The sequence below is a fragment of the Patella vulgata genome, chromosome 5, assembly GCF_932274485.2.
Source record: "Patella vulgata chromosome 5, xgPatVulg1.2, whole genome shotgun sequence".
In the NCBI taxonomy this organism is placed as follows: Eukaryota; Metazoa; Mollusca; class Gastropoda; family Patellidae; genus Patella; species Patella vulgata.
In genome coordinates this window covers 41447636-41461364 of record NC_065883.2, presented here as the reverse complement: position 1 = coordinate 41461364, position 13729 = coordinate 41447636, and the positions used below count along the sequence as shown (strand labels likewise).

Sequence of the window (13729 nt, the reverse complement as noted above, 5' to 3'; positions counted from 1 at the left end):
CGGAAGTCTATTGAATTTCAGCAATTTCCGTCAATAACTTCTAGAGTTATGGCGGTTGTGAACCTTGTGAACGTTTGAATGACAAAAGTGGTCATCTGATGTGTATGAAATTTATATGCATTATTTAAATTAGAAAACGAAAAAGCCAGTCAAATTTCAACAATTTCTGTAGATTATTTCCAGAGTTGAGACCCTTGTTTCAGTTAATAGAACCTTCTGATCCCGGACGATTTAGCTGCTGTAGGCGTATGTTTCGTTGCCTGGCAACCTATCTTTATCTGTCGGGTTATAAAAAGGGGAGATTTTCCATGTCCCCACTCAGCCTCCATACAATTGTAAACAGCGCCATCTGTTACCAAACTGAGCTTAGAATTATGACACCTTTATCACGTAACATTTGTGAAATGTCATAATGTTAACGAAACAAACCAGGCTACAGTAAATTAAAAGTAATAATGGTAGGGTGACCCGTGCACTCTACAGAAAGTTGGTCTCGACACGGCTAAATGTGCACGCTTCAGTTGCGTGTCTCGAACTGATTTCTGACTACCCCGCACTCTCTTTGAGTCGATAAATAGCCATGGCACGTGCAATTCTCTACAAATATATCAACTATTACAGCCGTAAAAAATCTATTGTTGACGATTTTGAATAGCAGTAAAATTTAGCTTCTTGGTTATTACAGCAGCTTTAGAAAATATGTTTGTTTTATTTTTTAAATTGCTTTATCATTAACTGTACCGTTAAGAGCGGCTTCTTTTGGTTTAGTACAAATACTATCTCTGAATCACTTTCTTTAGCAGGAACATGATACTAGCAGTAGTTTCATTTTACTTTTACAAGTTTCTTAAAACAATTGTTGAGTTGTCTAAAGTGCTTATTTCTAAATTCAATTTCTTGTTCTAGCTTTTTGTTATGTTTCGTAAAAAAGTAGTCTTGATTATCCCGACCTGTCAATCAGACGTAGAATGGTCGATAGACTGGTTAAGCGAGGCTAATTTCAAAACAAGGGCACGTAACCTATCTTTTACTCAAAAGTGTCTGGATGTTATGGACGACACTTGGAACCAGTTTTCAGTCTATTATTTATAGATGATTAATGGTCATAGCTTATTAAGTAGAACATGATCATTTATTTAGTGACTATAATTGTGTGAAACTGATTTGAGGCTTGGCATATATATAAATATTGTGGCGTAATTGTCGAGATATTTGGAGATATTCATTTATGGTGGGTCACCCTAATAATGGAAATAAAACAAAATACAAATTCTAACTGCAATATTTAAAAGCTATGTCATATAATATAATATTTCTACATGTGTAAATAGCCAATTTAACATGCGTTAATAAGAAGTTACATGCATAGAAGTAAGCACATTAGCATACGCATTACTAGGTTAGGAGTTAGAATTATGGGGGAAATTCCGCTCCATACCCGAGCACTAACACAAAGGTGCTAATTAATCGGTGAGATTAACAGAAGTTATTCCCGCAAAAGTTATGATATACTAAACCTAGATTACTAATTTATGGACTATTCTCTTTTGTTCTAAATTATAAAATGAAATGAAATGAAATGGGGTTTAACGTCCTACTGTTCTGCTCCTATACTGGGCTAATGAAGACGGTCTAAATTATAACACTGAGAGTAATATTAAACGAAAATATAACAAAAATATGGCGTGGTTGCTATGTAATTTTGTTTTAGAACATACCAACATCTTTAACTTGCTTTTTCTCAAAACTACCTTTTCTGACTTGGGCAACTTAAAACAGATATAGCTCAGCCAATTTGGCCCGGTTCATACCAACTATACATCATTTTGAAGGTATTGAGGTGGAGACTGTAAAGATAAGAATAACTAAAATTTTAAAATTTCCTCATTGCGACTGAATTTGCCACCACGGGTCACATTTTTATATGCCCACATTGAAATGTGGACGTATATTGCCGTCGCCCCCGCCCGTCGGACCGTCGTCCACAATTTCTCGTGAACGCTCGAACGCCAAAAGTTATCATCCAATTGTTTTAAAATTGATATATGTTGTTTACATTAGTGAGATGAAGAAGCCTATTTAATTTCAATAATTTCCGTTTATTAGGTCTAGAGTTATGGCCCCTGTTTCACTTTGTTGAACCTTGTGAACGCTCTAATGCCAAAAGTTAACATACGATCTTTGTGAAATTTATATGCAATATTTAAGTTATTGAAACGAAAAAGCCTATTGAATTTCAACAATTTCTGTTTATTATGTCTAGAGTTATGGCCCTTGTTTCACTTTATTGAAGCTTGTGAACGCTCTAACTCAAAAAGTTATCATCCGATCTTTCTGAAATTTATATGCATTATTTACATTAGTGAAACGAAGAAGCCTACTGAATTTCAGCAATTTCTGTTTACTACATCTAGAGTTATGGCCCTTGTTTCACTTGACTGCACCTTGTGAACGCGGTTAAGGCCATAAGTTAGCACCCAATCGTTTATATGCATGATTTAAATTAGTGAAACGAAGAGGCCTATTGAATTTCAGCAATTTCCGATTATTACGTCAAGAGTTATGGCCCTTGTTTCACTTTAATGAACCTTGTGAACGCTCTAACGTCAAAAGTTATCATTCAATCTCTCTGAAAATTATATGCCTTATTTAAATTAGTGAGACGAAGAAACCTATTGAATTTCAGCAATTTCCGTTTATTACATCTAGAGTTATGGCCCTTGTTTCACTTTATTGAACCTTGTAAACGCTCCAACACCAAAAGTTATCACCCAATCTTTGTGAAATTTATATGCATTATTAAGATTAGTGAAACGAAGAAGCCTATTGAATTTCAGCAATTTCCGTTTATTATGTCTAGAATTATGGCCCTTGATTCACTTTATTGATCCTTGTGAACGCCCTAACGCCAAAAGTTATGACCCGATCTTTGTAAAATTTATATGCATGATTTAAATTAGTGAAACGAAAAAGCCTATTGAATTTCAGCAATTTACAATAATTACTTCTACAGTTATTGCCTTTGTTTCACTTTGTTAAACCTTGTTAATGCTCGATTGATGAAAGTTATCATCCGATGTGTATGAAATTTTTATGCATCATTTAAATTTGTGAAACAGGTCTATTGAATTTCAGCAATTTCCGTCAATAATTTCTAGAGTTATGGCGGTTGTGAACCTTGTGAACGTTTGAATGACAAAAGTGGTCATCTGATGTGTATGAAATATATATGGCGATTGTGAACGTTTGAATGACAAAAGTGATCATGTGATCTGTATGAAATTTATATGCATTATTTAAATTAGTAAAATGAAAAAGCCTGTCAAATTTCAACAATTTCTGTAGATTACTTCCAGAGTTGAGACCCTTGTTTCAGTTTGTAGAACCTTGTAAACCCTCAAACGACAAAATTTATAATCTGATCTGATTAAATATTACCTACAAAGGAATAAATATGCGACAACCCTTGTCGACCGCTCGGACGATTTAGCTGCTGTGGGCGTATATTTTGTTGCCTGGCAACCTATCTTATAAAATATATGTCCATACACAAATTATGTAAAAAAGGTCTTTGTTATGAGGTAGCGGAGGGAAATTTGAGTATGTCCACTTGTTTAATACTTTTTAAACTTCAATAAATTGTTTTGTAGGTAATTTGAGCCTCTCGAGTCTCAATAACTTCATCAATTACTCATGAATTTATAAAATTTGGACAGGGGCTTTTTTGTGGTCCAAAGACTATGCGTATTCCCAAAGGATGTGAAAATATAGGGAATTTAGTAGATTTTTTGAGTATTCATATTTAATTAATATCTTTAAAAACCCAAATTTTAAATTTTATTTGTTTATAACCATCAGATCCAAAAACAGATATAAAACCTGAAGGCCAGCAAATGGACTCATCTTCTAGTCATAAAAGGAGTAAACATGAAGGAAAAGACAAGAAGACCAAGGAAAAGAAAGGAAAGTGTGAGAAATCTACAGATCATGGAATTGTTATTAATGTTAAAAATGAACCTGGAGAAATATCTGATAGTGAAGACATCTTGACCATAGAAGAAAAAGATGATGTTACTGTAGAGGTAGATGATACTCCTATTCGACAAACAGCTGATGAATCAGTAGTACAAACATATGATGTACCAGTACTACAGATATCTCAAACAGCAGATGAATCATTGAAGAAGACACTGGAACCAATAGAAATAACACCTGAACATGTGGTAGATGATGTAGAACCTGAATTATTAGTTAGAGCTGACACAGGTAAAATATTGAACGGATTACCAGACAAGAGATATTGAAATTATTACTTACTAAATTAGTAATATTGAAATTATTACTTACTAAATTAGTAATATTGAAATAATTACTAAACTACTGTATACAAAACACAGTGTATTATGTCTTCACCCAAATTTGGTGTAAAGCATAAGGGTCATAAGTGGACGAACTGTATCGAAATGGAAATGTGGTCTGTCTACTGACCGTCTGTCATCAACAGATCACTCTACAGATCTTTTTAGAATTTATGTATGTTGTGGATTGAAGCCCCCCTCAGACCCAGTCCCAAATTACATATTATCTGAATTTTTTTCGCACCTACGGCGCTAAAAGCTCAGTTACCTAAATATTATACCTAGCTGTCCGAAATTTTTGTCCGCCTTTGGCGCTTGATTCCTTTTTATACACCCACATAGAAATGTGGATGTATATATATTGCTGTCGCCCCCATCCGTCGTCCACAATTTCTTGTGAATTTCTTGTGCAGGCACAATCAAACTTCATCACATAAAGCCTCTCTTAGGAGACTGGCCAAGCTCCTATAGCACTAACAGGAGGGATGAGGTTGTTTTGTGTCGCTCTCGCATAGGTCATACATTTTTAACCCACATTTTCATCTTGAAGCAAGAGCCTCTACCAGAATGTGAATAATGTCATATTCCTTTGACAGTTAAGCACATTCTTATTGAGTGCAAGCATCTCAAGGATATTTGTTTTTATTTACATATATAATTACAATTTTGTGATATTTCCTTAATTTGTCTTATTAAATTCATCATGTGTTTGGCGCAATATAGCCCAGTTGGAGCTGACGTGCCATTAAACTCCATTTCATTCATTAATTCAATTCTATCTCCAAAAGTTATTATCCGATTGTTTTAGAACCTTGTGAACGCTATTACTCCAAAAGTTATCATTCAATATTTGTGAAATTTTTATGACACAAGCCACGATAAGGTGTAGAACTTCAGATGAAAAGGCAGTTAAATTTAAATTAATTTTTTCCAATTCTTTGGGGGTCAAAAACTTGTATTAATAATTCATCTTTCAAATTTTGTAATGGAAAAGATAACTTGTCGTCTGTTTTTGTTTTTGTGCAAATACATATTTTGCAGACCAAGCGAGCTTGTAACAGACGTGACATGTCCAATTAATATTTGCCCCAAATTTGCTAATAAATACTGGCCGAGTTTATTTGTAGTGTGATAATATCAAAACTGATAACTCTTCTACACTCTTTCTTGGGCATGATTTCATTGTTATTCTCAGCCGATATGTTACAATATTTGATGAATGATTATTTTATTATTAAACTTTACTGCTCTGTACTGTTTTATCAATATTGTACAAAATATTTGTAACGGACATGACTCCCTACTATGTAACGTATGTGACCTTTTGTAACAGACGTTACTATTGACCCAATTAATAGGGTGAGGTGTATCTGAGTACAATGTCGGTGTTTTAACTGTTTAACAATCTTTTCCATTTTTAGTTTAAGGACATTTAAAAAGAAGACAATCTATGTAATTTAATAAAGACTCATCAATTTCTTTAGGTTATCTTAGCTTCTTGTAACGGTAGTGATGTTTGACATTATCAATTTCATCCACCATCACATCCGTTACACGTATAACCGAAGGTCAAACTGTTATTAAATTTGGGTGAGTCTTTCATTTTTTTTCGATCACCCAAATGTGTGGAGCGGCTCTTGATTTTGAGCGCAAAACAGGTGGCTTTGGCATCTCTAATGTCCTCAATTTTTGCCAAATTCTTGTAATAATATAACGGACATGATTTTGGCATAACGGACGTGCCGACAACAAAAGTTTATGGACGGAATTTACATATCGGGTCCCCGCGTCGGCTGTTCTTAACCCTTTCCATGCTAGACCCTTTTTTAAGGAAAAAAAGGGGGTTGGAAATGAATGCCAAACAGTACTTATGGAAGCTTTTATGAAAAATCTTTTTGTCTGTTGGGATGGGCATAAGGTTGGGCTAAGTGGATAAAAAAATAGAATTTTGGAAATTTGCATAATAATGTAGTCACGTGACGTCATGGCGGCCATTTTGGATTACTCATTTCTCACTAAAGCTAACACGAATACGAATTTTTCTTCATGAAATACTTATGAGATATTGTTTTTTTCACTGGATTTTGATAAAGATATATAAAATGAACAAAAATATCAATAGCAGCCATGAGCAATGCCACCACGAACACGCGCATCACGTCTCCCGCTGCCATGACCACGTGCGGATTGCAATACCTTGTTTTCACTTTCACTTTCACTTTCATCCCCAAGTCCAATATCATGATATCATTATCAATATAGTCAGTCAATAGATCTACACGTTCGGGACTCAGGAATTGCCTATGCTCTTTACGATCCAGCAGGTCAGCATTATTATCAACATCAGAATTATTGTCAGAATCTACGGCAGACACAGGGCTATCGTGTTCACATTGGGCTTGTTCATCATGCACGGGAGACATAGCCACACGTACTTCATAATACCAATCACAGTCCTCACTACTATCATTATCAAGTAACTGGAAACAAATTATGTGTATCACCCACCTTGAAATTGTCCACGTGTTGGTCTGCAAGACGTCATTCACGACTTCGTCGAGAGTGCATCGTCTACGTTGTCACTATGCACTTCGCCATTTTACGGTTTGCCGCTTTGAAACACGTGGAAATATGTTCTAATGTATAGAAAATACGGGCTATACTATATACCGGAAAACCAACGGAAAACACCATGTTATACTGAATACCGGAAAAACACTAAATACCGGAAAACACACTAAATACCGGAAAACACCCTAAATAGGTAACCCAGAGAAGGGCTATACTATAAACCGGAAACTAACCCTAACCCTAACCCAGGCACACGGAGGACCAGGCTCCTGGTTACCTATTTAGGGTGCCAGTCTCCAGGTTACCTATTTAGGGTATTCTCCGGTATTTAGTGTGTTTTCCGGTATTTAGTGTTTTTCCGGTATTCAGTATAAAATGGTGTTTTCCGGTTGTTTTCCGGTATATAGTATTGCCGGAAAATACAATAGATGGCACTTGCAGTTACGGTACTAATTTTAGCGAGGGCTTTACTGAGTACACGGTAATACCGGGTACGCATATTTTAACGACATTTTATAATACCTGGTACTACCGGGTAGACGCAATGAAAGGGTTAATTACCCGCAAAATCGTGAGGTATACGAACAGTGTGTAGGACAAGGGAGCTAATAACTGCGGGAGTGACATAGATTTAAAACAGGACAGGAAATATCGAACATCATAAATGGAAATAATGGGTGTGATTCTTTGACAGAATCTCAAATGGACGATCGAAAATCTGAAAAGTTTCTTCTCAAACGTCTCTAGATCAACAGAAATTCTTACATCATATCACTCAAGTATGCCTCTTCATTTGTAACATAAACATAAATATAGATACAGGTGGTGAGCCACTCTTTCAATAAAATAAAACATCAGGTTTTTTGGCTGGAATTTATAACGTTAGTTACACACTTTTTTAAACAATTTTTTTATTGAAAAATATTAAGATTGTTGGAATTTGACACTTCTGGTGGATAGAAACATCCCTTACTTCATTTTAAGATACAATTTTGAGATTTCAACTCATCTCTTCAGTATCAAAATACTTTCCTTTTTTCAACACCATCAAGTGGGACAAATTGAGACCCCAAAAAGGGGGGTATTTTTTTTTTTGGCACAGTTCCTGCATAAGATTTACTGTTTGCTTTAGTGTGTTACGTTTAATTTGATCAGGAGACGTGTTCGTCAACGTCAACCGATAACACTACAAGAATTGGCCCTGGCACTGCAAGAGGAGTAGGTCAGATTGCCCCAAATCGTGATTGGATGGTTGATTAGGAGCATGCCACGATGAATTGCTGATTGGTGGAGCAATTACTCATTATTAAGACAAAAATCAAAATATTTTCACTTTTGACGGTGTATCTCTTTGCGAGTGAAATGGGGCAGTCAGATAAGCTGCCCATATGAACTGTTTATGTTCATGTGTAGGCAATTGGCCTGTTATTAACATACACTGGTTACCTCTAATAAAAACAGCAGTGCATTTCCGCAGTTTTGTATTGTTTCTGAATATCCCCGACTTTTTTGGAAGCGTATATTTATTATACGCCCACATTTTCATGTGGAAGTATATTGTCGTCACCCCTGTTTGTCCGTCCGTCCAGACGTCCGGCCACAATTTGTTTGTGGACACTCTACAGGTCACAATTTTTATCCGATTTCAACGAAACTTGAAATATAGCTTTATCTCCATAAGATCTCGGATCCTTTCGATATTGGCATGTATCGGACCATAACTTCATGAATTATGGTCCCTGATAGTACAAAAATCACGTTTTTAGCTTGTGGACAATCTAGAGGTCACAATTTTGATCCGATTTTGATGAAACTTAAAATGCATGTTTATAACTCAAAGATCTTGGTTCCTTTCGATATTCACGCATATCGGATCGTAACTTCCTGAATTATGTCCCCTGATTATACGAAAAATCGCGTTTTTAGCTTGTGGACCCTTTTGAGGTCATAATTTTTATCTGATTTAAAAAACCGTATTATTATATCACCGTTACACCCTAAAGACGGCTGAGTTTGAATTTCGTGAAAATTGGCCTAAAACTGACAGACAAAATGGCCGTCGTTCATTCTCAAATAGCATAGAAATATGGTATATCAAGGTTGTGGACCCTTTTGAGGTCACAATTTTAATCCTATTTTTATACGCCCACATTTTCATGTGGACGTATATTGTCGTCGCCCCTGTCCGTCCGGACGTCCATCCACAATTGTTTGTGGACTCTCTACAGGTCACAATTCTTATCCGATTTTGACGAAACTTTAAATATAGGTTTATCCCCAAAAAATCTCGGCTGCTTTCGATATTGGCATGTATCGGATTAAAACTTCATGGATTATGGCCCCTGTTTGTACGAAAAATCACGTTTTTAGCTTGTGGACCCTATAGAGGTCACAATTTTTAACCGATTTTGTTGAAACTTGAAATGTAAATTTATAACACAAAGATCTCGGTTCCTTTCGATATTCGCCCATATAGGACCGTAACTTCCTGAATTATGGCCCTTGATTGTACGAAAAATCACGTTTTTAGCTTGTGGACCCTATAGAGGTCATAATTTTTATCCGATTTAAATTACGTTTTAGTAAATCGCCATTATACCCTAAGGACCACTGAGTTCAAATTTCGTGAAAATAGGCCCAAAACTGACAGACAAAATGGCCACCCCTTGTTCTCAAATAGCGTAAAAATATTGTATATCAAGGTTGTGGACCCTATAGAGGTCACAATTTTTATCAGATTTTGTTGAAACTTGAAATGTAAATTTATAACCCAAAGATCTTGGTTCCTGTCAATGGTTGCGCATATCGGACCATAACTTCCTGAATTATGGCCATTGATTGTATGAAAAATCATGTTTTTAGCTTGTGGACCCTATAGAGGTCATAATTTTTATCTGATTTAAAAAAACGTTCGAATATATCACCATTACACCCTTGAATTTGAATTTCGTAAATATCGTACCAAAGCTGACAGACAAAATGGCTGCCCCTCGTACTCAAATAGTGTAAAAATATGGTATATCAATGTTGTGGACCCTCTGGAGGTCACAATTTTCTTTTGATTTTTATGAAACTTGAAATGTAAGTTAATAACCCAAAGATATTGGTTCCTTTCGATATTCCTGAATTATGGCCCTTGATTGTATGAAAAATCACGTTTTTAGCTTGTGGTCCTTGTAGAGGTCACAATTTTTATCTGATTTAAAAAAAATGTGTAAATATATGACCATTACACACTAAGATCATGGATCCTTTTGATGATCGCGGATACCCGAGCTTAACTTCCTAGATTATGGCCCCTGATTGTTCGAAAAATGGCATTTTTAGCTTGCGGATTCTCTAGGGATCACAATTTTTTTGTCAGATTTTAAATATTTCACCATATTCCACCATAATGAAGGTTGAATTCGAATTTTGGGGAAAATCGAAATGAAACTGCCCAACAAAATGGCCGCTCTTTGTTCGCAAATTGTGTAAAAGTATGCAATACGAAGGTTGTCTACCCTCTTGGGGTCACAATTTTTGTCCGATTCTTTATATCTTTATATCCCAAAGATCTCAGTCCCTTTTGATATTTGCGCATTTCAGACCATAACTTTCTGGATTATTGCCCCTGAAAGTACAAAAAATCTGGTTTGTTTTTAGCTTGTTCACTTTGAAATATCTTGTGAACGCTCTAGAGGCTAAAGTTAATATCCGATTGCAGTATTAGCATATATTATCACAAAATATGAATTATTATAATCATACAGTATCACAGAAATGGGAATCACAGAATCGGTAAATAATCATAAAGTATCACAGAATCAGTATATAATCATACAGTATCACAGTAATAAGAATCACAGAATCAGTACATGTATATGATCAAATTATTATAATCATACAGTATCACAGAAATGGGAATCACAGAATCGGTAAATAATCATAAAGTATCACAGAATCAGTATATAATCATACAGTATCACAGTAACAAGAATCACAGAATCAGTACATGTATATGATCAAATGTACACTATCACAGAATCAGCATATGCTCATGTAGTATCAAAGTAATCAGAATCACAAAATCTGTATACAGTCATACAGTATCACAGAATCAGTATATAATTCATGCAGTATCAAAGAATCGGTATATAATTATAACTCATCCCTAGTATCATTTGTATTTTTTACGGTAACTCTCTGTAATTATAAAACAAAATAAGGCAAGTTAGCTTTGGCATGAAATGTCTATACAAATACATGTATGCAGTAAATTAATGAGTGGATGATAGCACATGCCATGATTGTGATTAGTAAATGCTAATTTTGTTTGTCCAAAATACTAATCAACCCTGAAATATCACATCAAAACTATTCTGACATGTTTACAACCAGTGTCTCAACTGGCACTGCATTGAAGAAAGTAGTTGTAGCACATGCAAGAATAGATACATGTAGCAGTGGGCAAATTTTGAAATCTATATTTATAATAATAATTTTTGAAATGATACCTAAATAAAGCTTTGCATTATATTGCAAATTCAACAGGTAGACATTATTTAATCACAATTTCCCAAAATGGTAATCAAAACCGGAAATTGATAATCAATTGCCTAACTTAACCTCTTTTAATTGGCAGTTCTGCAAATTATGTTCGAAAAAATATCAAGAACCCTGGCCGCAATAACATTAGAATATGTGTTATGATTCCTGATAAATGTATGACCTAAAAGTTTTAGTGGGGGGTCTCAAACATCAAATAAATATACACACTTTAGATACTGCTCTGCTTAGATTTTTGCAAGTCTATTTAGATCTCATCATAGATAAGAGAAATCTTTTGACTGCAGTCACACTTAAGTTTTGGACTTGTGATTTTCTCTGGCCCGATGAAGTTTCACAATTACTGGCAGACTGATGGACTGACTTTCATGGCAACAATATTCTTTCAAATTGAAAATATAAAAAAAAGGTTGATTACCTCAGCATATTTGAGGGTATCCCCAATGGAATCATTGATCTCTTTAATAGTACTGTTTATATGTAATTTTTTACAGGCTTCTAAAATCAAATTTAGGATTAGTTAAACATGTGTTAGGGTGCATTTGAAACCAATATTTCAAAGAACAGCTTTTCCACTTCAACAGCTTTAATTTTTATATGTCCATATTTTCATGTGGACGTATATTGTCGTCGCCCCTGTCCGTCCGGATGTCCGTCCGTCCGTCCACAATTGTTTGTGGAAACTCTACAGGTTACAATTTCTAATCCGATTTTGACGAAACTTGAAATATAGGTTTATGTCCAAAAGATCTCGGCTGCTTTCAATATTGGCATGTATCGGATCGATACTTCATGGATTATGGCCCCTGTTTGTACGAAAAATCACGTTTTTATACGCCCACATTGAAATGTGGTCGTATATTGTTGTCGCCCCCGTCCGGCGTCCACAAGCAATTGTGGATGCTCTATAGACTAAAGTTAATATCCGATGTGGATGCTCTATAGACTAAAGTTAATATCCGATTGACTTGAAATTTATACACAGTGTTTAGGGTCAGAAGATGAAGAAGCCTATTGATTTTCAGCGATTTTCGATAATTACTGTCAGAGTTATGGCCCTTGATCACTTTGAAAAATCTTGTGGATGATCTATAGGCTAAAGTTATATCCGATTGACTTTAAATGTATACACAGTGTTTAAGGTCATGAGACGAAAAAGCCAATTGATTTTCAGCGATTTCCGATAATTACTGCCAGAAAATTCTTGTGGACGCTCTAGAGGCTAAAGTTAAGATCCGATTGGCTTTAAATTGATACACGGTGTTTAAGGTCATGAGACGAAGAAGCCTATTGAGTTATGGCCCTTGATCACTTTGAAAATTCTTGTGGACGCTCTAGAGTCTAAAGTTAATATCCGATTGACTTTAAATTTATATACAGTGTTGAAGGTCATAGGACGAAGAAGCCTATTGATTTTCAGCGATTTCTGATCATTTTTGCCAGAGTTGAAGACCATGAGACGAAGAAGCCTAGTGATTTTCAGCGATTTCCGATAATAAGAGTTATGGCCCTTGATCACTTTGAAAAATCTTGTGTAAGCTCTGGAGGCTAAAGTTAATATCAGATTGACTTTAAATTTATCCACAATGTTTAAGATCTTGAGACGAACAAGTATATTGATTTTCAAGAATCTTCATGACTTGAACAGCTAAATCCATGACGTTAAAAGTTTTGTATACTAAACGTTAGCATGGGGCAGAACTTTATAAAAACCAAACAAATTTTAATGGTTTTCTGATAATTACTTTATGAGTTGTTTCTACTCTTAATCAGATTTTAATGTATTATAAATGTTTCATTACCGAAAAAAGTAAAAATATGTGACAACACTTGTTGACTGCCCGGACAATATAGCTGCTGTGGGCGTATGTTTCGTTGCTTGGCAACCTATCTTTAGCTTTTGGACCCTATAGAGGTCACAATTTTCCTTTCGATATTCGCGCATATCAGACCATAACTTCCTGAATTATGTCCCCTGATTGTACGAAAAATCACGTTTTTAGCTTGTGGACCCTATAGAGGTCATAATTTTTATCAGATTTAAAAAAACGTATTATTATTTCACCGTTACACCCTAAGGATGACTGAGTTTGTATTTCGTGAAAATCGGCCCAAAATTGACAGACAAAATGGCCGCCGTTCGTTATCAAATAGCGTAAAAATATGGTATATCAAGGTTGTGGACCCTATAGAGGTCACAATTTTTATCCGATTTTGTTCCTTTCGAAATTCGCGCATATCGAATTGTAATT

At 35.2% G+C, this 13729-nt stretch overlaps 1 protein-coding gene across 7 annotated transcripts in view; it reads left to right on the top strand.

Annotated features, from left to right (window-relative positions):
• Nucleotides 1-13729, top strand: part of LOC126820655 (zinc finger CCCH domain-containing protein 14) — a 355618-nt gene that overhangs the window by 61071 nt on the left and 280818 nt on the right. For all 7 annotated transcript variants that reach the window (XR_007680058.2, XR_007680057.2, XR_007680059.2 and 4 more), the window contains exon 5: nucleotides 3859-4266. Coding sequence is in view for 4 of the 7 variants with exons in the window: in XM_050548757.2 (XP_050404714.1) it covers nucleotides 3859-4266 (408 nt within the window). In the remaining 3 variants the exon portion in view is untranslated. The remainder of the gene's footprint in view (nucleotides 1-3858; nucleotides 4267-13729) is intronic.